Genomic DNA, 26,049 nt, shown 5'->3' with positions numbered 1-26,049 from the left:
CCAACCCTTAGCCCCCTTTCACACCCCAAACCTCTCATCCCCAGCTCCACCCCGAGCCCTCACTCTCTCTCTTCTGGCCCAACCCCAGAGCCTTCACCCCTAGCTGGAGCACTCACTCCCTCCCTGACCCAACCCTCTGCCTCAGCCCTGAGCCCCCTCCCAACACTCCAAACCCCTCAGCCCCACCACATGAATTGTATTGTGTGCACCAATATGAAGGTGATATGTCACACATCACCTCCATGTTGGTGCACATAACAAAATTCATTCCACACATGGACATAAACAATTAGAGGGAACACTGTATTCTATTTAACAGTGCACTTAAAACTGCAAATAATTGCAATTAATTTGTGAGTTAATCACGTGAGTTAACTGCGATTAATTGATAGCCCTAGTTTAAATGTTTCTAGTTCTTTTAAGCCTGAGTGACTTGTGCATTATAAATATTGGAACTAAATCTTAATTGATACATATCTAGTAATTAAGAATTATTCTTTTAACAGTACAATTGTCCAACTGAAAATCTGGATCTTCATGGTAGAACTGCTCTTCATGATGCTGGTAAGCAGCGTTTTTTGCCATTCCAGGAACTGCTGCATGTAGCTATTTATTCAGTTCATTTTAAGAGGTTCTCACTGAAAAGGATACTCTATCATAATGTATCTACTGTAGAAGAAATTGGTATAGTTTATTTTTTCCCCTTCAATTGACCTTATTAAACCTGTGGTAGAAAATATTTATCTGATTTTTTTCTTCTTATTCACTCACTAATATATATAGAGTTGAGAAACACTCATACATGAGTTCTTTTCCAGGTGCCTAAAATTTTGAGAGAAACTCTTTGGTTGAAATATCTCCTGCTTCTTAGCTAAAACTGTATCTGCCTCTGTGCCTCCATGCATCTGACGAAGTGGTATTCACCCACGAAAGCTCCTGCTCCAAAACGTCTGTTAGTCTATAAGACGCCACAGGATTCTCTGTTGCTTTTACAGATCCAGACTAACACGGCTACCCCTCTGATACTTCTTAAAACTTTGGAATTGTCATAGACTTTGTCCTCATAGAGGAAAATGTGCCTTTGACAGATCATCAATCAGTTTAGAAACAAGAACAAAAGACATTAGAAAACTGCATACAACAAATGAGTTTTTCACTGAAATTTTAACATTATGGCAAAAGACGAAGCTCTGAACAAGGTGTACGATGTTAGTAGGCGAAGGTTTTCCCTACAATGGCAAGTGAACAACAAAAGTTTTGTCATGTAGAGATGTTTCCCCTTCCCCTCCACAAAAAAAAAAGTTGTCAAGGAAAAGTACTGGTGTGGACAGTGCTTTGTTGGAAGGACCACTCTCCTGCCAACAATGCTACCCCCTCGTTGAGGGTGGAAGTCTTTTGTCGGCAGGAGAGCTCTCCTGCTGACAAACAGCAGCTACACTGCGCACCTTTTAGCAGCGCGGCTGTAGCAGCATCGCTGTGTTGCTAAAAGCTGCGTAGTGTAGACATAGCATAAGATAGGTTAGGTTAGTCTGGATCAGTCTAAATCCTTGCAAAACTCTGTGCCCCTCCTTAACATTTTGAACTATGATTGTGTGTTCATTGCAAACTGCACATGCTTTCAAGAGCATAGCACCAAAGTTCACTGAATCCTAAAGCATAAGACACTCTTCTTTTTGTAAAAAGTGATGATGAGTTCTGTGGCACCCTATAGAATTACAGATGTATTGGAGCATAAGCTTTCGTGGGTGAATACCCACTTCGTCGTATGCATGTCGTGGAAATTTCCTGCATATTTATACTTGCCTCTGGAAATTTCCACGACATGCATCCGACAAAGTGGGTATTCACCCACGAAAGCTCATGCTCCAATACTTCTGTTCTATAAGGTGCCACAGGACTTTGTCACTTTTTGTACAGATCCAGACTAACACAGGTACCCCTCTGATACTCTTCTGTGTGTGTGTGTGTGTCTGAATTTGACTTTCCTCAGAAACAGTGTATTGGAGACTGGAAGCTGGGTTATGGTATTCTGGAGGGATCTTGCACAGACACTGCCACAAATGACACTGCTTTCTAATTAAGATGCCACCTCCAGTATAAGGCTAAGGCCAGTTGTTTAGAATTTTAGTACAGGAATAGTATCAGAGGGGTAGCCGTGTTAGTCTGGATCTGTAAAAGCAGCAGAGAATCCTGTGGCACCGTATAGACATGCATCTTACGAAGTGGGTATTCACCCACGAAAGCTCATGCTCCAAAACATCTGTTAGTCTATAAGGTGCCACAGGATTCTCTGCTGCTAGTACAGGAATGTTTGTTCCTGCAGGTGAACTTTTCTTCCACTGTAAACTTTTAGATATGTGCTGAAGAATATAACTGTCACTTTCCTTAGAGTCAATTCAAAAGCACAGCACTATGGTCAATTACTGAATTCATATTTATCTGTGATGTCCTGCATAGAATAAAGTACAAGCATCTTGTTTGATATCCTGCATAGAATAAAATATGAGCTCCATAGGCTATGAGCAGCGTTCAAGGAGTGCTTAGCTCACGGTAAGGAGTGTATATGGGGAAGTGACTCATGCTGTTCAGCAACTCCTGTGGCAAATTAAAAGGCAGCAACAAGTTTGATTCCTTTCTGGACCTGCTGAGCTGGAGGAATGGTGGCTGCACAGTGGAGCTTGGAAGATGAAGGCTTAAAAGTGGAATCCTAGGCATACTTGGGACTCCATGGAAGGCTCTTCTCAGACACTTAAACCCCTCTTTCTTTTCTTTGTTCCCCAAAGCTATGTCGGACTGTTCCTCTAGTATTCAGCTACTGTGTGATCATGGTGCCTCAGTGAATGCCAAAGATGGAGTAAGTCACTAGTTATTGCTATCCTTCCTTCTCTTTGGAATCTAATGGAATGCTGTTTTTTTCCTCTTTGAGAATGTGCCCTTTCCCAATTTTTCCTGTTTTCCAGGATGGGAGGACACCCCTAGTGCTGGCCACTCAGATGTGTCGTCCAACAGTATGTCAGCTTCTGATCGACAGGGGAGCTGATCTGAATGCCAGAGACAAACAAAACAGGTAATACATTCCACTGGGATATGTTGGCAACGTATTTGTATTCTTAAACAGGGCTCTCTCAGCTTTCAGGCTTGCAAGTTGTAAAATAAACTTGTTAAACTGTACAGCTGAAAAATATACTAAATTAAGACTTAACTTCAAATGTTGATTAGCCAATTCAAATAATATAAATGAGACAGCATTCACAAAATGCCTATTTCCACAAACAAAGTCCATAATTTCCGTAATAATCTTCTATTTTTCAGTGTACGTATTCCTGGTTTATGTAGCTGAAAGACTATTGACTTGTGTGGAGAATGTAAACTGGTGCTTATAGTGAACTGGAGAGAAGTAGAGTTGACAGCTGAAAGACCCAAGTGAAAGGGATTACCTCTTCTCTGAACTCAGGCACTTGTGAGAAAATTCATCCTCACAACATATCCCTTCATGGTGTCCTGTGTCGCCTGTCTGCTGCTCCTCCCCAGGTCACATTTTTAAAAGCACCCAGATCCCATTAAGGCTCATAAATAGGGTGACCAGACGTCCTGGTTTTATAGGGACCATCCTGATATTTGGGGCTTTTTCTTATATAGGTGCCTATTACGCCTACCCCCATCTCGATTTTTCACACTTGCTATCTGGTCATCCTACTCATGAGTAAAAATTACTAAATCACTTTTTTGTAATTTTTACTTCATGCGTTTACATATGTGCTCTGAGTTTTATGCACAGCCACTTCTTCCCCAGGTATTTGGTATTTCTGGTCGGATTATAAATACACTATGCTGAGGGGTGGGCATGGGGCTTGTCTTGGGTAGAATATAGGAGCTTTCAACAATACTTTTGAAAGGTGCATATGCACTTGTTTGGGTGGGATTACATGTTTCCAGGCACCTTCAGAATTTGGTCTGAGGTTTTTTATGTGACTCTTTTGATACCTTTTTTTCTATGGTATTTGTAACTTGTGTGCTGAACTTAGTAAAGCTTGAAATGAAGGATGGGATAATAAACCTATGTTTTGAAAATCACGAGTCTCTTGAGGAGAATAAGACTTGGGTTTACTTTCATTTTTCTGTGAATAAAGCATTTTAGCTCAGCGGTTTTAGTAAAATAATACTTTACGTATTGGTTAAATAGAAAAATCCAGTTACATGAAGATGCATTGAGGAAAGGTTCTTTCTCTAAGCACAGGCTTCTATAATTGAATTTATAAAAAAGTAGTGATTACTACTTTAAATAAGCTGTCCAATTGCAAATTATCTCCTTACATGTCTGGTGTTTGTGTGTGGTCTTTCTCCCTGCCCCCAGGACTGCTCTAATGTTAGGCTGTGAATATGGCTGCAAGGATGCAGTCGAAGTTTTGCTCAAAAATGGTGCAGATATTAGTTTGGTTGATGCCCTTGGTCATGACTGTTCTTACTATGCCAGAATTGGTGACAATATTGACATTTTGGCCCTAATAAAGACTGCCATTGAGGATTCCAGCAAAGGTACGAAAAGCATTCCTGTATTTGGGAGAGATTTCTTTTCTTTCCTTCTGGGTTTTTTGTTTTATTGCTTATTATTCCTCTTACAGGGAGTGTTGGTTCTTGAGTGGGCAGATAGTGTTAATATAAGCATTATAATGTGTTTCTTTTTTTTAAATTATCTGAATAACATTTTGTGGACAATGTCTTTTTGGAAATAAGTTTATTCAATATAAGGATGTGATATTGTCACAGTATACGGCATGCTAACCTTGGAGAACAGACTGTCACTTCTATTCAGAATGAGAACATTTAAATTTAGCTAATCCTGGGATACTCCATTGTAATGTTACAAAACCTAACGCTGTATATGATGTAAATATTTTACAGTTGGAAAATAATCAGAAATGGAAATGATACATTTTAAATAGGACTAGTTGTTTAGACCTCTCCTGAAATTGGTATAGCATTATCAGTGATAAAGGGGAAATATTCAATCTTTCCAGTAGTAAAACTGTTTGGATTTCTGATTATTCTTTCAGTTAACAAATCAGAAATGCAAACTGGTAATTAGATATTTCCTCTAATATCACTGTTAGATCAATTTCTAACTTGAATTAAGAGTGTGTGTGTATGTGTGTGTATATATGTGTGTGTGTATATATATATATATATATATATATATATATATATATATATATATATATATATATATATTAAAAAAAAGAAAAATTAAAAACCTAACTTTTGTTGCTTTTTAGCAAAGGAGCTTATGAAGAAAGGACAGCCTGAATACAAGGTAAGATTTTTTTTTTTCCTATGCTAAATGTCTGTCACTGCAAAAGCTCATATGTTCATAAGCATTACAGACACTGCGTGTTGTATGCTTGTAAAGGTTTCTCTCTGGCAAGATGTTGACCCCCATGTCCTTTTTGCCCATGTCTGATGACTGCCTGGAAAGAACACTGTATTATGATACAGTACTTCTCAGAATGAATAGGGACATCCCTGTTGTTCTGGCCAAATTCTTTGTCCATAAAACCTTTTCTGTTGTCCTGAGCTGCATATGAGCTATTGGTGGCTGTGTGTACACCATTACTGCACTGTCACAAAGCTCATGACTTTGCTTCTGTGAAGGACACTGGAGGAATCAAAGTTCTATTCTAAATCCATCCTCAGTAATATTTTCTCTAAGTTTTTGTTCCATCTGAATGATCCTTTTTGGCTAATGCTGAAATGCTTATACAGAATGTGACTCCCAGGTGTTTCTAACTTTTATTAACATGCAGTAAACTGTAACACTGCTTTAAATTCCATCCAGTGGGCAAATGAATAAAAGTAATTCATTGGTTAAATTACTGTTTTCTAAACTTTTTAAAACAGTTGCTATTGTATATTTCCCCACTTGCTGTCCATCAATCCAGTAGTATAGCACAACTAGTGTGTGAAACATTTCCATGCCTGCTCATAGTTACCCTCACGCTTTTAAAATATTTGCTCAGTAGTACTTCATGTTGTCCAGGAGCCTGATTTTTATTTACTAAAATTGCATGGTCCATGTAATGGAAAATCATTATACTGCGCATCTTTGCGAGCGTAAGTACTGATTTTCTTAATTTGTATGTGGTTATTTTGAAACTTAGCTCTTTAACAGTCTGAATGTATATGAAACATGATTCTCAGACCTCTTAAATCAGTTTAGAGAGCTAATGGAAGACTCCCTAGCAAGGGAAATGCTGCAGCGGTATAAAATCACAATAGTGGCTCATACAACATTTTTGTCTAATGTTCATAAGTGTGTCTGGGGTGAAGACAAGTGGCATGGCCTGGTGATCTCTGACTGCTGGCATAGTTTAGAGTAGGCTCAAAGCAGCTGTAATTGAACATAGGCACCGCTGTGGAAGTGACATCCCTCTTCAGCTACATTCAGTGCTTGTTGGTTATCGATGACAATCTGGGCCTTGATATTTAAATGATATGCATATTACTTTGGGGATTTGAAATAAGGCTACCACAATTATCTCTGTAGATTAGATTGCCTGACAAATGTATCTGATCTTTATTCTCTGCGAAATATAGCATAGTAGAGTAAGTGTGAACTAGTAATAACGCTGACCCCCCCCCTTCTCCCCCGGCGGGGGGGCGATATATAACAAAGTATAATACTGATCTCAGTTGGAAAACACTGGGCTTACGTGTTGTATCCAGAAAGTGAAAGAGCATGAGTTTAGTTTGCTTAAATTTACTATTTTATGCTTTAATGCTGAAATAACAGGTTACTAATGTGTCACAGAAACGGAATCAGCTGTATGCACAAGAAGTGAACTTCAAGCAGTATCAGAGAGAACAGCTAAGCATGCAGGTAAATCAGAATAAAAAGAGCAGGAAGGGGTTTGTGCTTATATATTTTATGTGATAATCAACAAGTTTGATTAAAGATTAGAGTTTGGTTATAAATCACATTGTCTATTCCCATAAGAGGAATGCAATATTTCAGCTCTCAACATTATTGACATGCAATGTTGCAAGTGTGTGGTGCCTGTCTTAAAAAAAACTAAAGTTATTTTAAAAAGTCTTCCACTTAAAATACCTGCTAATCAGTTCAGTCACACAGCCTAACGTTGAGTTATTAAACATTTCTCTTTATGTAGACGCTGTTTCTCTTAGGTGTTGAGTATTGCCTGTAGAGTGAGAGATGCAGGTGTCTACTACTTTTCAGGACTGAGGCAACAGTGAGGGAATTACTGGCTTTTAATTGACTCTTGTATACTGTAGAGAAAATGTAAATGTAAAAATAAGAAATAGGCCTTACAAAATTTACCTGGTGTTTCCTCATGATTTGAGACATACTCTTACTTATTCCACCTGATAACTATGAGCAGGCCATTTTAGAGCTATTTCTCCCTTTTGTGCCCTATGTCATATGTAGTGTCTAATTTACAATATGTTCTGCAGAGACTTTTATTAGTTAAAATAGGTAGATTCTTTAAAGAGCACTCAGATGTTGATAAATGGTAGTGTAATAAGCTAACTTTTATTTCAACCTTTTAAGCATTTCACTGAACTAAGGAAAATATGAAATGAAATAAAATAAAATATATTAGTAGGTGTCTTACTAGAAAATGAATTTGCTTGCTATAATTGCTAGAATAATCAACGCCATTTCCTTCCTCAGCTTATTAGTATGCCAGTATAGTATTTGAAAAAGGTAAAATAACATAGAAGGGATAACTTTTTAAACTAGGGAAACTAGACAATTTAAACCTGAGGCTGCCATTATGAAATATTTTAGTATACAACAGAAAGACTTGAGATCATAGGTCCCAAAATTGACAATCATGCATACCCTATTGTAGCAACTCTACTGTTAAAATACCTTACTATGTGCATTGTGAGAAGTTACTGTAATGGTAGCTTAACTCTGAACTTTTAGCTTCTGTCAGTTTAAATAGGTCCTTATTTATTTATTTTTAAATATTTATAAAATGGTCTTTTCTTAATGGATAAAAAATTTAAATGGCCAATAACATATTTTAGTTTAGAAAGCATGTATGTATTTCATTCTGATAAAGGGTACTATGCTAATTGGTAGAATTGCACTTTATTTACAAAAGACAGAACGCATTTGTTCTGGCTTAAAAGATGTGATTAAGGTTACATTAGATGCGCTTCAGGCATACAGCATGTTAAAAGGCTATCATGCTGCCTCATGCCAATGAAGTGTCTTTTAGATTACATCTTTAAATGCAGTGGCTGGGTTTCAAACTTTTTTTTTTAGCACAAGTTGTTTTTTATATGTTGACAACCAGGAGATAAAAGTAACTCTTGAAATGCTGTCAGCATTGGAGTATGGACAGAGAGAGAGATTAAAAACTGTACCACATCCATCCTGGGACAAGCATTCTAGTGGTGGAGACTCTGAAGGCACTTTAAATCATTATACCTGTAAACTTATCTAAAGTGAGGCTACAGATATTTTATGAATTTTGTTAAACAGTCATTGGTGTTCTGAGTGACCATTATAATTATTAGTTAAGACGCCTAAATTTTCTTTGTTTCAGGAACTGGAAGCAGAAAATGAAGATTTGAAAAACCGATTGAGAGAGATTCAACAGGAACACAGAATACTTTTAAACAGAGTCAGTGTATTAGAGCTACAACTGAATGAGGTAAAAATAGATTTTGTATAATGTTTAAAAACTAACAATCTAACTAGAATAACGAAGCCATTCTTTTGAAGTTGGCATAGTACATCAGAATGGCTTTGTCTAAAGTCTTGAAATGGAAATTTCAACAATTCACAGTGAACTGCACATTTAAAAAAGGAGCCAGGGATTTTTTGGTGGGTTGCTAGTTTTCTTAAACCAAATAATCCATCAGGAAACCAATAGCCTCTCTGCTTTTATAGAGAGCTATCTGTGGGAAACGGAATTACTTCATTTAACTTTAAAAAACAAATCCTGCTTTGAATTTTAGTGTGATGTTTTGATGAATAACCAGTGCTTGTTTTGAAAGGAATGCACGTGGGAAGGCTGTCACTCTCACTTCCTGAAAAACGATTAACAAAGCAATTTTACTTTCTCAGTTTAATGAGTGGCTTAGATTCCTGTCTCAGTGAGCGGGAGGGTGGGAGGGGGAATACACAACTGAGCTCTGTAATTTTTTTATTACTTCCCTGTGAGCTGTTCTTGTTGACTCACTGTCATTTGGGTTTTGCTGCAATACAGTATATCCATAACCAGATGACCTTTTGATACTGTGGTCATTTCTAGAATGTGATGAAATGTTGCTGTTAGAAGTAGTTTTACTGATGCTTAAATATGAGCGACAGCCTTACATCACAATCAGAACTGTGGAGCACATGATGGTTCATCTTACAGTTTTAAGAACAAATACTAATCTCAGATGCATGGCTAAAAACAGATATTCTGCCTTTAATAGTATCTTCTATTCTGTATTTAAAAACAGCTGGAAAAAAACCCAAATGTGATTATCCATTAACTAGTAAATAGATTGCTTCTAGGTCATTGCTTTGCTATTTTAGTACTGAGAGCTGGTGGGGGTGACTCAGCAGACATGAAACTGTAGTAATTAACAGGAGCGTTCAGCAGGCGCAAATCTTCAATCAGCAGAAATTGAAACAAAGATTCCCAACCTGGGACTCCCCGAGCCCTCACTAAGTGAGTCTGAAGCTCTCCCTTTCCAGAGGCATTGTATATCCCCCTCTTTCTTTGCAGCACTCTGAGAGCTTGTCAAAATGGAGGAGGAAAATAAAGCTGGAGTTAACCTCTTGTTTACTGGGAGCCAGGTTTTGCCTCTGCACTTTCTTCACAAGTACTTTTTAAACATAAACAGCCGTAATCAAAAAATCAAGCGTGTACATTCTCCCATCATGTGTATGCATAACTCAGCTCTAATGTGTTTATAAGCATCAATTGGTATGTTCATACGTGATGGTCATGATTACAACTGAGAGTATGGCTACACTTACAGCTGTACAGCGCTAGGAGTTACAGCTGTGGTCGTACAGCTGTGTAGGGAAAGCGCTGCAGTGTGGCCACACCGACAGCTACCAGCTCTGCAGTGTGGCCACATTTGCAGCATTTGCAGTGCTGTTGGAAGTGGTGCATTGTGGGCAGCTATCCCAGCGTTCAAGTGGCTGCAACGTGCTTTTCAAAACGGGGGTGGGGTGAAGTGTGACAGGGAGTGTCGGGGAGACAGAGTGGATTTTTGGAGCTGACACTGTTCTCAGCTCCCTGCCTTGCAAGTTCTGAGGACTGGAAGATACACAGCACCTACCTTCAATCATTTTAAAAGTTTTGACCCCTTCCCCCACCCCTCTTATTCACTAAATGCAAATTATGCACTCCTAAATAGCCTTCAGACCACATAAGCAGCTGCTCAACACGGACTCCCCTTTCTCCTCAAGCAAACAGCTGTGAACATTCCAAAGCAATTCCCCTGCCTCTGCTCGCTTGCTGGAGCAAAGAGCAGCTGTGTTTGTTTTTTAGATAAGTAGCTCCGGGGAGCTTGGAGTTCAGCCATTCTTCCGTTTGTTGTGGACAGGAATTCTGGGATACCTCTTAATACCCTGGAGGCCAATAAAAGCGCTTTTGGTGGCCACACTTGACGAGCAGCGCTGCAATTGTTACACCCCAAGCAGACCAGGTGTACAGCCAGCGCTGCAGCCAGGGAGTTGCAGCACTGGCTGTGCCTTGCAAGTGTGGACACAGAGTAAGTTGCAGCGCTGTAACCCCATCACCAGTGCTGCAACTCTCCAGTGTAGCCAAGCCCAAAGTGAACCTTTAACTGCTTTTGAGCAGCAGCACCAAGAGAAACTTGTCTAGCATTCATTTTCAGCCAAAATCAAGAGAGAATGTGTTAAATAACTCAAGAAAGGATACATACTTCAATTTGGAAGCACAATCTGTCAAATTTGCATGCATTTTAAGACTTCAAAATTATTTAATTCCTGTTTTTTTTTATTTGGAATATGGCAGACTGCAGGTGCTTCCCTGCCAAAAATTAGAGCAATATGGAAAATGGAGGGGAAAGATCTTGGTAGCAGATATCATTCTGGATTGAAATATAGTGATTGTTTTATCAAATACACATGAACCCCTGTTAACATATAACTGAAATGACTTTGGGGGGTGTGGGATTTTTGGTTGCCTTCTAGGAGCAAATGGTTGCAGATGATCTTGAAAGTGAGGTAGGAAAACTGATTTTTTACCTCTCCACCTTAAATTTTAGTATTAACTAATTTTAGCATGAGTAAAATACTTCCCTTAGTTCATCATATTACTTTTATTTTGACATTTTGATAGCAGTTTTAATGATTGCCTCTTTAAAACTAAAATGCTACACATTCACCTTTAATACAAAAGTTGCACAGCTGTATTTTTGTCCATATGAGTTCTTCCCATGTTTTCCACTTGTGTACAGTGAAGGCAATAGCTTTTGATTAATGAGAGCTAAAATGATATACATTTAGTGTTGCCTTGTACTTGTTTAGGTTCCTGGCATCACCAGCATACATCTTGTCACAAGAATGTTGTATAAAGCATGCCAATGCATCTGTGAATTATATTGCTCATTTTATAGATCTTTCAGTACTAAAATAGTGACTCTCAGTAACACAGCAGACTTCTGGTGCATGCAGCCATGTTATTGATGTTTTGTGTCTGCCATCATTTACATGTTCACTTAATAAATGTACAGATGTTAGTGTCAGAGAGAAATCTATGGCATTGGAAAGCAAGGGATTCTGAATGTTAACCTCTAATGGGAATCCCCTGAAACTTTAACTCAGGATTTTAAGTGTTCTAAATGCTTGTGGGTCTGGATATAGTGGTGGATAGCTGATCTCAAACACAACCATCTCTTGTCCTTCAGAAAGATGAGCTGAGAAGACTCTTAACAGCCAAGGAAAAACAGCAGGAAGAAAGCTTAAGAAGTATTGAAGCTCTGAAATCTAAACTTAGACACTATGAGGTATGTTGTAGTTCAACTCAAGCAATAAATATATTTTTTTTTCATAAATATTGGGGCAATAATACCAGTTATAGTCTTGAAAACAAAAATATAATTGTCCTGAAAGTCATTTTATGCCATTAAACTATAACTGAAAATTAGGTACCATATTAGCATCTCATTCTATATGTAAAATTAGAAAAAATGAATATTTTATTTTTGTCAATTGCTGCAATCTGTTTTTTTTCATTTCAGCGTGACTATCTGGGCTCTGGCAGCGACTCTGGTAACAGTGTTTAATTTTATTTTTAGAATTTCTCTCTTTAAATGCATTATGCAATCTCAGAAAATTCAAGTGAAACTGTTGCCCTTTTTTCTCTTTCTAGTCTCATGCTAATTTCAATTGTAACTGGAATTAACCTATAGGTCTGACTTCTGTACACTCAAATTTATTCTTTGAGAGTAGATGTTCCTGTCCTGAATACATATCCAGATCTCATTTAACTCCCCATGCCCCAAACACAGCAAAGAGTGATCTAACATTTATCCTCTGACTAGCTGACAGGGATAGTCCTGCATATTCTGTAATAATAAGGGGTGAATATCGCTAAACCCATTTAAATAAAAAAAAAAAAATATATATATATATATATATATATATATATAATATAATTAAGACAACTTGAATAGTTATGTTGTAACTATACAAAGATTGCGAACAACTTCTAAGATCACTTGTCTTAAGTTCTTGATTTAGTCAGGTTTTCTGTTCGATATCTATATTGGTGTGTGTTGCTGTAGAATCTGAGCTCTTAGTAATGATTATTTTTTAAAAAATTTGTTGACCCAATTTAAAGAGATTAAAAGTCCAGTGTTAGTTTTGTAAATTATTATGTATGAATGGCTGGTAGAATACTTCTTAAATGTGAGTTTCTGTGTGAGTGATTGAAAGGCTTTGGTGCAAGCTTATCTATCCATATTTACAAGTGCTTTTTAGTGTGTATTAAGCTTTTGAGCTCACACACCACCCCTCTTTTGGTTTGGGTATACTTTTAATGTTCAAGTTTGATTACCAACTAATCTGGATGAGCACAACATTAACATCTGTGTAGTTTAAAAAAAAAAAAAAAAAAAAAAAAAAAAAAAATTGGTCTGTCATAAACCTGTATGCAAGTCAGTGGGGGCTACCCATTGAAGTAAGGTGTCCTATGACTTTTTGAAAGAAGAGGTTTTTATCTTGTTTCTTGTTCTATGGTAATCTAGGGAAAGAAGATATGCTGCTTAAACAGGGTCAAGTGTTTGCTACAGAATCACAGGTAACGTTTACTTTTTGAGACTATATTAACATTGTGTGTGTGTATATTTGTGATGTGTCTTTCTGTATGTATTCCTGGGCATGTAAACAGTGCTTGAAGTAGGTCCAGTTGTACGACAGAAATGTGTTCTATAATAAACAGTAAATTATTTCATGTTCTCTGCATATACACTGGACCCTCTCTAGAAGGCAGGATGTGGATTCATGCGTGGTACTGTGTTAACGCAGGGACCGTGTTAAAATGAATTGCAACTGAAGTGATTAAATTTGGGATCCATGGCCGCAACTGCGTTATATACGAGTTTGCGCTACATTGGCGCACGTTCTAGCGAGGGTCCAGTGTATATATCTTTCTACTGTATTTTCCACTCCATCTGATAAAATGGGTTTTAGCCCACGAAAGCTTATGTCCAAATACATTTGTTAGCCTCTAAGGTGCCACAAGTACTCCTGTTCTTTTTAGGGATACGGACTAACACGGCTACCTCTGAAACCTGTCACTGAATTAATCTCACTAAACTGTTTTTGTAACTGCTGGTGCCCTCTAGAGGAAATTTATAGCATAGCTGTTTAAATTGTTGCTCAGTTCAAATGGAGCCTGTTTAATACTGCTGATATGGGACTGAATGGATAAAGAATTGAAGGAGGATGATACGTGGTTATGGAAAATAGATCCTGTCTAACTGGATTTTTTTTTTGAGATTAAAAATATGGTTGATTAAGGTACTAGTGTTGATTGTAGTATAATTAGACTTCTGTAAGGTGTTTGACTTGGTACCCCATGAAATGGTACCCTATGAAATTTTGATTTAAACTAGAACGACAAACTCAATGCGGCACACATTGAAATGATAAAAACCTGGCTAACTGGTAGGTCTCAATGTAATTGTAAATGAGGAATCACCGAGTGGATGTGTTTCTAGTACAGTCGTGCAGGGATTAAGTCTTGGCCCTGCACTATTTAACATCTTTATCAGCCACCTGGAAGAAAATATTATTGTTACTGAAACTTCTCAGAGGAGAGAAAAATTGGGGGAGTGGTAAATAAGGAAGATGACACATCTGGTTCGTCTGATAATTTGGGCTCAAGTGAACAGTCATAGAATCATAGAACTGGAGGGGATCTTGACAGGTCATCTAGTCCAGTCCCTGCACTCATGGCAGGACTAAGTTTATCATCTAGACCAGTGGTTCTTAACCTTAACTGCAGCCTGCACCCCTTTGGTTCTCAAAAGATGTTCTCGCACCCCTTATCACAAATCAAAATATATTCTCGCATCACTTAGACCTAAAAAATATGTTCTCACACCCTTTAAACCTAGATATACTTTTTGTTTGTATATTACGGTAATCATTAAAAAATGTATAATGTTAATAAATACATAGGTTTGATGAAACAAAGTAGTTGTACTTACGTGCCTGTGCTTAATTTTGTGTTTTCGATGATTTACCTTCTAAAAAAAATCTGGCATGTCTCGTGCCCCCAGAAGGGGCATCTCGCACTCCCAGGGGGTGCGTGCAGCACAGGTTAAGAACCACAGATCTAGACCATTACTGACAGGCATTTGTCTAACCTGCTCTTAAAAATCTCCAATGATGGAGATTCCACAACCTCCCTATGCAATTTATTCCATTGCTTAACCACCATGGCAGATAGAAAGTCGGGCTACTGATTAATCGCAATTAAGTTACATAGTTAACTCCAAATTAATCACGATTAAAAAATTAATCACAATTAATTTCACTGTTAAACAATAGAATACCAACTGAAATGTATTAAATATTTGTGGATGTTTTTCTTCTTTTTCAAATACATAATTTTCAGTTACAACACGGAATACAAGGTGTACACTGCTCACTTTATATTATTTTGTATTACAAATATTTGCACTGTAAAAATGATAAAACAAAAAAACAGTATTTTTCAGTTCACCTCATACAAGTACTGTAGTGCAATCTCTTTATCACCAGAGTGCAACTTACAAATGTAGGTTTTTTGTAACATAACTGCACTCAATAACAAAACAATGTAAAACATAAGCACCTACAAGCCCGCTCAGTTCTGCTTCTTGTTCAGCCAATTGCTAAGAGAAACAAATTTGTTTGCATGTACAGGAGATAATGCTGCTCGCTTCTTATTTACAATGTCACCTGAAAGTGAGAATGCATTCACATGGCACTGTTGTACCTGGCATGTCAAGATATTTACATGCCAAATGTGCTAAATATTCATATGTCTCTTCATGCTTTGGCCATTGTTCCAGAGGACAGAGCAGAAGAATTACTTCTCATGTCTTGCTTACAACACTCCTGCTAATTCATCCCAGAGTGATGTTTGCTTTTTTTTGCAACAGTGTTACACTCTTGACTCATATTTAGTTTGTGGTCCATATGACCCCCAGATCCCTTTCTGCAGTACTCCTTCCTAGGCAGGCATTTCCCGTTTCGTATGTGTGCAACGAGTTGTTCCTTCCTAAGTGGAGTACAGTGTGTGTTTTAATATGGCTAAATGTGAATACAGACATCTAGGAACAAAGCATGTAGGCCATACTTATGGGATTTGGGACTCTATCCTGGGAGGCAGTGACCGTGGGAAAAAGATTCTGGGGTCGTGGTGGACAATCAGCTGGACATGAACCCCTAGCACAATGCTGTGGTCAAAAGGGCTAGTGTGATCCTTGGATGCATAAACAGGAGACTTCTAAGTCGGAGTAGGGACAATATTTTACCTCTGTGTGTGGCACTGATGCTCCAGCTTCTGGAATACTGTGTCCAGTTCTGATGTCCACTATTCAAGAATGAAGTTGAAAATTTGGAGATGATCTAGGGGAAAGTCTAATTATTTAATCAATATCAGGAAAATCCGCCTTATAGTGTTAGACTCTGGCAGAGAAAGGTACAACACAATCCAATGGCTGGAAGATGAAACTAGAAAAATTAACAGTGAGAGTAACTAACTATTACCAACCAAGAGTCGTAGTGGGTTCTCCATCACTGACCATTTTAAAGTCCAGATTGGATGGGGAAGTTCTATGGCCTGTGTTCTATGGGAAATCGGACCAGATGATCACAATGGTCCATTCTGACCTTGGAATCTATGCATACAATTCGAAAAGCAATTTTTTTTTCTAGTTTTTGACAACACTGGAGCAGACCATTTCATAGCATTAAAGTACAGTCAGTTGCCCTTCTCCACAGATTATCTCCTTTATGCTAAACTTGAGAAGAGTTTAATTTGTCCATTGAATTCCAATTAAAACAAACTACACCTTTAGGGCCTAGTTCAATTTATAGTGTAGCCCAGTGTTTCCCGAATTTGGGCCGCCGCTTGTGTAGGGAAACCCCTGGTGGGCTGGGCTGGTTTGTTTACCTGCTGTGTCCGCAGGTCCGGCTGATTGCAGCTCCCACTGGCTGCGGTTCACTGCTCCAGGCCAACGGGAGCTGCTGGAAGCGGCGTGGGCTGAGGGACGTACTGGCTGCCATTTCCGGCAGCTCCCATTGGCCTGGAGCAGCGAACTGCGGCCAGTGGGAGCCCCGATCAGCCGGACCTGTGGGTGCAGCAGGTAAAGAAACCGGCCCGGCCCACCAGGGACTTTCCCTAAACAAATGGTGGCTCAAGTTTGGGAAACACTGGTACAGCCCAAAGGGGATCTTTTCACTGACTCTTATGAGAGTAGGCTCAGTTTCTAAATGATGGAAAATGTCCATACATTCAGTACACTTACATTTATTTTATACGCTAACGTCTTCAGATGTTTGAGTGATGGCTACAAGGAAAGTTGCATAGTTTTTCTGTAATACTGATAGTTCTGTTTATATAAGCCAAAAATATCTTTTGGACTCCTGGTCTAAATTACCTGCATTAATTTTTCCTGCTCACAAATTATAAACGGCTTGTAAATCTGAAATATACAATGGAGGTAAAGCTTATATGTTTTAGATGGGCATAGTTAAAGAAGTAATATATGAAAAAATATGAAGAGTAAATTGAACAAATTTCTGTTCTTAAGCATATATCTATTTCTGTGCCAATTGATCTGCAGACCAAGTCTATGCTGAGACCACTGGAACTATCACTATCTAGCCAATCTTCCAGTTCCGAGAATGGAATTCTAAAGAGTGAGCTAGACAGCATGAGACTCTCTTGTGGCACAGCAAAGGAAGAAATAAGCAAACTTCAGAACGAGCTGTCTCATAAGGTAGCTGAATGCAAAGCTTTGGCATCGGAGTGTGAAAGAACCAAGGAGGAATCTGACAGACAGATAAAGCAATTGGAAGATGCTTTAAAAGATGTGCAGAAAAGAATGTTTGACTCAGAAGGCAAAGTAAAGCAAATGCAAACCCACTTTCTTGTGCTGAAAGATCACCTGACTAACGAAGCAGCTTCAGGAAGCAATAAGTTAACAGAAGATCTAAAGGATCAGTTGAAAGACATGAAAGCAAAATATGAAGGAGCTTCTGCAGAAGTAGGCAAGCTGCGGAACCAAATCAAGCAAAATGAATTGTTAGTTGTGGAATTTAAGAGAGATGAGGGGAGGCTGGTGGAGGAAAACAAAAGGTTGCAGAAGGAGCTCAGTATGTTAGAGATGGAGCGAGAGAAGAGTGGGAGAAATGTCTTGGAGGTACAAGGGCAGCTAAAAGAAATGGCAGCAAAGTTAGTCCTCTCTGTACCTGTTGAGAAATTTGAAAATATGAAGAGTTTATTATCAACTGAAGTGAATGAGAAAGCAAAGAAATTAGTAGAGATGGAAAGAGAGTATGAAAAACTGCAGGCAGAGCTTCGGCTCTTAAAGAGGGAACTTGAGAGTCAGAAAGCTAAATTTTCTCAGTATGTGAGGCCAGAGGAACATGAACAAATGAGGGGCAGATTTGAGAGAAAAACTGAAGAACTGGAAAAGACGATTTCTGAATTGTCGAAGAATCAGACATTGCAGAAGGAAGTGGAAAGGGTTCACATGGACAACAAGCTGCTTAAGCAGCAAATACACACTTTAACAACTGAGATTAAAAGCCAATATGTGCCTTTGAAACTGAATGAAGAAATGAAAAAAACAAGTGATCTGACTATTGAGGGTCTGACCCAAAAACTTGCTGAAGTAACGCAAAGGTACAATGAAAATAAAGCGCAAGCTGAGAAGTTGATGGTAGAAAAGACTAGTTTAAGTGAGACTGTAAGTCATTTCCAGGCTGTGTACCTGTCTCCAGAAAAGCACGAAAAAGAAGTGGCAGCCTTAAAATCCACCATTGTCGAACTTAAAAGGCAGCTTGCTGAGCTTCATCAAAAATATGATGCTGAACAAGCAAGAGTCTCCAAACTAGTGTCTGAAAACAGAACTCTGAGGGACTCTCTGAATGATCAGTATGTACCTGCCATAACACATGAGGAGATTAAAACAGTCTTGAACAGCACGTTAGAAAAGACTAATAGAGAATTGTCAGATCTGAAGGAAAAAACTGAAGATATAAAGCAAGAATTTATGAGAGTAAATGAGGAGAATGGAACTCTGAAAAAGAAGTTGAGACTCCTGCAGAGTCACATACAAACAGAGTGTATAAGTGTAAAAGATCATGAGAGTGAGGTGTCTACCTTAAATAAAAGCATGCAAAAGTTACAGGACAACAACACTGAGACATTGGCTAAATATAAGAGAGGCCAAGAGGAAATCTTACAGTTGCATGCAGAAATTGAAGCCCAGAAGAAGGAACTTGACACAATTCAAGAATGCATTAAGTCAAAATATGCCCCAGTTGCCAGCTTTGAAGAGAGAGAGCAAAACTTTGAAGCCGCGGTGAAAGAACTAAAAAAGCAGTTGGTAGAACAGGCACAGAGATGCAGAGAATGGGAGGAGGAGACACAGAAATACAAACAGGAAAATGAGAAATTAAAGAATGGGATTTTGTCTATCGAAAATGACTTGCAACAAAATTACATTCTTGCTGAGAAATCACATGAAATGGAAAAAATGTTCACCATCAAAATGGAAGAACTGAATAAGCAGTTGAGAGAATTACTGCAAAAATACACAGAAATAAAACATGAAAAAGACAAGCTACAAGAAGAGAGTGCTAAACAAATTTCTGAGGCCCTTGCTGTGCAAACTCGCATGCAGGGTCACTATGTTCCAGTGCAACAGTTTGAAGCCTTGAAGAGAACACTTGGCCACACGATAGAGGACCTAAAAGAAGACCTCAATAGTAAGAAGGCATGTTATGACAGAGAACTAGAAAAAGTAAGAGAACTACAGCAGGAATTGGCAGATCTACATAATTCCTCCATATCTTTGGCAGAACACGCACAGATGAAAGAAGCATTTGAAAAAGAAATTGTAGCAGTCAAAACTAGCTTGAAAAAGGAGGTAGAAGAAAACCAAGCAAAAAGTGAGGAAATCTCTAAACTCCAGTGTGAAATTCAAAATACTAAACAAGCTTTAACTGAACTGGAGAGCAAAGAAGTAGTTGATATGTCGGAGTATAAATCCATGAAAAGTGTCTTAGAGACCCAGGTTGCTAGCATAGCTGGAAACTTGGCCAGCTTGAATAGAAAATATGAGGAAATGTGTGAAGAGGCTTTGCAAGCCAAAAAGGAAGAGCTTTCTGCAAAAGATGAAAAAGAATTGTTGCAGTCAAGAAGCTTCTGCATTGAACAAGAAATTAAGGACCAGAAAGAGAGATGTGATAAATCTTTGACAACAATTACTGACTTGCAAAAAAGAATACAGGAATCTGCAAAGCAAGTGGAAGCAAAAGATAACAAGGTAGGGAGAAAGTGTCAAGTATCTAACAGTATTAACTGCCTCTGTTTAGATCCAAGGTGCCAAATTTTCAAATGTAGTTACTTAAACAGACTCTCACTTACGTGCCTAGATGTAGGCATCTGAATTTGAGCCAAATTCGCAAAGCTGAGGACCAGTTTTGTGTGCTATGTGAAGTGCTATCTAATTCCCCAAAAACTTTGCCATTTTTTGTAAATGAAGTGTGGTGATTCATAACTCAGAAATATTCAAATTTCTGTTTTACTAGAATTTTCAGATTTTAAATGCACCTTATCAAATTCAAAATATTCATACTACATCCACTAGCAGACTTTTTTTTTTTTTAAATAATCTGAAGAAATACTTGGCTTCCATTGTGTGTTGCCTTGTCATTTTGACACTGCTGCTTGCTGGTTTAACACCAAATGATATTGGGAAGTCAATGTAAGGAAGAAGATTTAAAGCATCATGAATATGTGATGAAAAAGACTTGCAATTTTCTTAATGATATTAAAGATTCCAAATTGTGCCTGCACCATTTCTAATGAAGGTATTTTAGTTTTAAAACAGGAAGCATTATTGTTATACTAGGATTAAGGAGCACAGCATTATAACTTTCAGAATTAATGTTTATATGCACTTTATAGCATCCAAAGAACTAGGATTTCATATCTAGTAGTAGTGGGTAATACTGTAGTTACATATGTATACTGTGTGCACTCTTCCTCGGAAGAATTAGATTCCTTTACGGATGAATTTCCTAAGGGCAGTCTTGCTTGTGTTCAATCATTGCACCTGCAACAAAAAGATAAGGCGGCTGCCTTACTTTGAAATCTGGGCCTTATTTTCAGTGGCTGGTTGACCTATGGGCCATGTCTTGCAGATTTCTGAATCCTAAGAAGCCAAGAGCAAAATAACAGTATCTGATATCTTGTCAAAGATATCTCTTTCTCTTACAAACTTTTCTAGTAAACCTAGATTGATGGGCTACATTGAGAAGTCAATATGATGATGCCCTCATACACTTGTTAACCTTCAGTTGACCTTGCAAAGTAACATTCTCTATTAATATGTTCAGAAAATCTTTGTGTTTCTCTTAAAGATAACAGAGCTGCTCAATGATGTAGAACGACTAAAGCAGGCTCTTAATGGCCTGTCTCAGCTTACATACACCTGTGGGGTTCCCTCAAAGAGACAGAACCAACAAGTTGAAATGCTCCAGCACCAGGTGAAAACCCTGCAGCAGCAGCTGGCTGTAAGTACTTATGTAGAACTTTTGTTCCAGAGCTCAGTCATAAGGCATGTTACTATTTCTGTCAGAAGTTGTGGAATGAGCTTTAATATATGTTTAGGAGCAGGGAAATACAATGGGCAGGAAGCTAGGATCTCTGAGGAGAAGAATGGCATTGTTTAATGTGATCTGGAAAAAGGGGTAAACAGTGAGGTGGAAAAATTTGCAGATGATACAAAACTTTTCAATATAATTAAGTCCCAGGCAGACTATGAAGAGCTACAAAAGGATCTCTCAAAACTGGGTGACTGGGTAACAAAATGGCAGATGAAATTCAATGTTGATAAATGCAAAGTAATGTACATTGGAAAACATCATCTCACCTATATCTATTAAATGATGAGGTCTAAATTGCTGTTAGCACTCAAGAAAGAGATCTTGGAGTCATTGTGGATAGTTCTCTGAAAACATCCACTCGTGCAGCGGCAGGCAAAAAAGCGAACAGAATGTTAGGAATCATTAAGAAAGGGATAAATAATAGAGACAGAGTACCATAATGCCTCTATATAAATCCATGGTATGCCCACATCTTTAATGCTGCATGCAGCTGTGGTCGCCTCATCTCAAAAAAATTTGTGCCCGTGAGGAAGTAAGAGTGTCTTTTGGAAAAGCCTGTCCAAATGAAGTGTTCTCTTACTGCAGTATTAATCCAAAATCATTGAATAAGTCCTGTGTGCAGGTGCTGCAGTAATGTTGCCTACTGCACATGCCAACAGTGTATTCTATGCAGTCTAACACACAGGGTGGTAGGCTCTGTCCCAAGGGATTAACAATGTCAGGGTTGTGAGAAGCTAGGAGGGCGCTTCCTAGTTCTGATACCACTGATATGTGCTAGCTCGGTTTGAGCTAACCTGCTAGAAACAGCAGTGGGGCCGCAATGGCAAAGGTGGTGGGTTGGGCTAGCGGCCTGAGTATGCAAGCGGGAGGGTTGGGCTGGATTGTACTCAAGTGGTTAGCACGAGCCTCTGTGCTGGTATTTTTAGCTCACTAATTCTGGTGGAGTTACTGCGTGTGTACCTGTGCTGGGAGGTGTCCTCCCAGGTGCCGTGTCCAAGCCTGCAAACGCTTATTTCAATGTGCTACTTACTGTTGTGAGTAGTCCTGTAAATAGCCTCGCAGGAGTTCATGGTAGTAAGTGCTAGGGCTTTAGTATAAATATACATACATGTATCTTTGTTCATGGGTGTAGTAGCACTGTTGACTTCAGTGGAACTACTCATGAGAGCAAAGTTACATACATGTGTAAATCTACATAGAATTGCATCATGTTCCTGGTACTGTGAGCAGCATTGCCACGTAGTGTGATAAAGTGAGTTTAAACTGGGACTTGGGTTAGGGGCTTCTGAACAGAAGTCAAATTCTATTCTTGTCCAAGTAGATTGGTGCTGGTAAACCTGGGTTGACGTGGAGAAAGCCCTGTTTCAAGGCAAAACACTTCAAGCTGACGCTAAAGCTGAAAGGCTCTATTTTTCAGTTAGGATTTCGTAAACACTAACCTTGAAATTCTAAGGTCATGTGACACTTAAACAAGCAAAACTGTAATTATACAAAGAATTGATGTTGAAAATACTGACATTCTTCTCTCCTCTTTCCCCTGCCCTTCTACATACAGGATGCTGATAGACAGCACCAAGAAGTAATTTCAATTTATCGGACGCATCTTCTTAGTGCTGTGCAGGTATGTTAGCTGGTCTATAAAAATGAAGTTACTCTTTTTTGACGAGTTAGGTCTCTTTTTAGAAAACATTCTTTCAAAATAAATGTGTGTGAATGAGTAATATCTGTCAGTGCTTCCTGTATGCCCATTAAAATATTTTAAAAGGCTTTTTGGGGTACTTGGTATTTCTCCAGAAGGAAACTGAGAAGCAAAAGAGCACAGCATGTTAAATTTAGTGTTTGCCTTCATCTACTTGTCATTTTTATGGACATCTAGACAACATACAGTGGTGACCCACTTTAAGGGGGATAATACAGTGCTGTCAATACATATCCCTATCCCAAATAGTGCAGTGGAGGAGTTGTATGAGTGTTGGGAACTTTCAACTCTCCTGTTCCTTTTGAATAGGGAATATGAATTTATGCAAAGACCAGTAAAACTTCCCTATGATTACTGGCTGCAGCAAGTCACAATAACATGGTTCAGCTTGCTGAGTACTGTAGATAATGGCAGGAAGCTGCAAGGCAGTCCAGAAGATATGAACAGCAACATCTCTAAATCAAAACAGTGATTTCAAACAGGAAATTTGCCACTGTGCTGCAAAGTTGGAAATTAACTCTGCAGACACAGTCATTAATAAGGTTAATTAAATTCAGTTTTACCTGTGAGATGGTGATTGACCATGCATTCATTTTGGGAGAGTATTTGTTTTAATTTTAGTCATGAATAATGCAGTCTGTCTTTTAAAAAATCTTTTTTTTTTTTTTTTCCCCATGTACAGGGCCACATGGATGAAGATGTTCAAGCTGCCTTACTCCAGATCATTCGAATGAGACAGGGGCTTGTTTGTTAATATGCTTAATGCTGTAGCATGGCTGCTGCATCTCATAGGAGTGCTGTGATTACAGATGTATTAACCTTCATGACCTTTATCTCATTATGGCGTGGTAACTGTAAAAAGAATGCACCACCTCCTCCCCTCAGAAAAAAATTATTCCAAATATGAAAAACATTAGGAAACTGAAGTCATTTACCCCTTGTAAAACAGAACCAATAGGACAACTCCTTTAGATCATACTAGACATTTCAAATATGTGGATTATAAATTGTGCCGAATTTATTTTACAATTGGCATACAAGCTGGCAGTCAAAATTATGACATAATAGTTACATTCTTTTAATGTCGGATTGACCATCTTAGAATGAATAAATAAACCGATATCCAAAACCTCCACATTGATCCTGTTGTTAATTCCCAAAGGGTGAATGACAGTGAGCTTAAACTAAAGTGACTGTGGCTGAAGTACTGTAACTGTTTGAATTTTTTTTAATGGTTAAAAAGAGTGCTTTTTGATCATATTAAATTGATCAGCAGATTGACAGTAGATCAGCTACAGAACAAGATAGATAGTGTCAAGGTATACACTGTAGCTTGGCTGGCCAGGTTACATTCTTTTATTTAAGTAATTTAGATGTAGTGCCTTAGTGTTTTACTAGAGGTACAAATCAGTTTTTTCCATCAGACACTAACTTTTATGCTTTTTTTACAAGATATATTTTTTCATTAATGCTTTGTAACACTGATTTCAATAGGCTAAGAAACAGCAGGACTGGAAGGAGATCATGAATGTAGAACAGCATGTCAGTCTCAAATGCAGTAGTCCAATTTTTATTCTTATGTACTTTTTCAAACTTCATTATGCATAAAATGGACCTGGATTGTTTGCGTAATACACTTGATAAAGTTGTACATTATCTAGTTCAAGTCAAATGGTCAACCATTTTCCAGCAAAAGCTTAAGAGGTTTTTCTGGTTTATTAACACTGTAAAATATGTACTATAATCCATTTTTGATTATTTATGGGGAAAGATGCAAATAGTAAGATTCATAGAAAGCAAAATCTAATTTGGAATTCACATGTTAAACAAAACAGAGCTTCATATTTTTTTAAGTGGAAGTGCAATAATGCCAAAGAAAGAAATATCTACCGTCGTTTTATGGAAGGAAAAACAAAAATTGGGAATATTTCAAGGAAAATGGCAGTGAAACAAGAGTCTAACCCCAAAGTTACTGTTTTTTTAGTGTCTCAGAATAAACAGAGTAGCGTCCGACCCTGTAAATACTACTTATGGGATATAATGCTCCTTGCTGCTGGGAGTAGTCCCACTAGTTCTGTACTACATTCAGTACCAAGCATTACACTTCTCAGTAAGCATTTGCCCATAATTAGCAAATAAGAGGCTGTCACCCTGGCACTGATTCAGGGCAAGACTGAACAGAATTCGGCCTCTGTATTCCTGTGAATAGCCTTTCAGGGTTGTACAGTAAATTCTGTAAGTGCTTGATCTAACTGGGTTTAAAATAAAACCCCCCAAACTGTACCTGGCAGCTTTTAAGCTTCTTGTTTTCCAACAGAGTTTAGTCTCTCTGCCCTTGAGTGTGGGCCTTCTGCTGTATCACTGAAATGGCAGTCCCCAAACATAGAAAAGAGGATGTTGACGCAGGCACTTCTAAAACAAACTGTTGTGAAAATGCATGTTTAATATATTTAGCTGTAGTATGACAACTGATCACTCTTGTTTTCCTTCAATTTCCTGGAGTCCCGTGAGATGTGAGAGTTCACCAAGTATACTTTAGTTTTTAGAAATTCTTTTCTAATCACATTACTTGAAGCTCTGGTTGGAGAGATGTGATTGTTTTGATATAATAATATACTGGCCTATTTTAGTATTGTATTTTTTCCTTACTGGGGGAAGTTTTATGTATTTTTTTCTTGTATTACATATCAATAAAGTGTTTTATCTTACTGTAACAGTCCATTGGTAAATGGTAAAGCAGTATAGTACCTTGTGGTTTATTGGCGATAGTCTATGGACAAGAGAATATTAGTCTTCATTTTGACTGGGAAAGATTGTGTATGTGTGTGTATTGCCAGGGCATGTACTGGGATTACCAACTTTTCTACCTCCAAAACTGAGCAGTTCAGTTTGTCTCCAGTCATTCCTGGACTACTGATGCTTCAGCCAACAAAAGTGTCAGCTGTGAGGG

At 38.2% G+C, this 26,049-nt stretch overlaps 1 protein-coding gene across 3 annotated transcripts in view; it reads left to right on the top strand.

Moving 5' to 3' along the window:
• Positions 1-25,354, top strand: part of UACA (uveal autoantigen with coiled-coil domains and ankyrin repeats) — a 68,960-nt gene extending 43,606 nt beyond the window's left edge. For 2 of the 3 annotated variants that reach the window (XM_032764332.2, XM_032764334.2), the window contains exons 5-19: positions 507-564; positions 2,784-2,854; positions 2,961-3,067; positions 4,355-4,536; positions 5,274-5,311; positions 6,788-6,874; positions 8,574-8,681; positions 11,192-11,224; positions 11,908-12,006; positions 12,241-12,271; positions 13,249-13,301; positions 17,344-20,055; positions 21,155-21,307; positions 22,956-23,021; positions 23,782-25,354. In XM_032764332.2, the coding sequence (XP_032620223.1) occupies positions 507-564; positions 2,784-2,854; positions 2,961-3,067; positions 4,355-4,536; positions 5,274-5,311; positions 6,788-6,874; positions 8,574-8,681; positions 11,192-11,224; positions 11,908-12,006; positions 12,241-12,271; positions 13,249-13,301; positions 17,344-20,055; positions 21,155-21,307; positions 22,956-23,021; positions 23,782-23,853 (3,870 nt within the window). In that variant the 3' untranslated portion in view covers positions 23,854-25,354. The remainder of the gene's footprint in view (positions 1-506; positions 565-2,783; positions 2,855-2,960; positions 3,068-4,354; positions 4,537-5,273; positions 5,312-6,787; positions 6,875-8,573; positions 8,682-11,191; positions 11,225-11,907; positions 12,007-12,240; positions 12,272-13,248; positions 13,302-17,343; positions 20,056-21,154; positions 21,308-22,955; positions 23,022-23,781) is intronic. The other variant, XM_032764333.2, reaches the window with a different exon arrangement.
• The last annotated feature ends 695 nt before the right edge of the window (positions 25,355-26,049 follow it).

Source organism: Chelonoidis abingdonii, chromosome 9 (assembly GCF_003597395.2).
Source record: "Chelonoidis abingdonii isolate Lonesome George chromosome 9, CheloAbing_2.0, whole genome shotgun sequence".
NCBI lineage: Eukaryota > Metazoa > Chordata > Testudines > Testudinidae > Chelonoidis > Chelonoidis abingdonii.
Note: the sequence above shows the minus strand (reverse complement) of the source record. Positions and strands in the feature narration are given on the sequence as shown.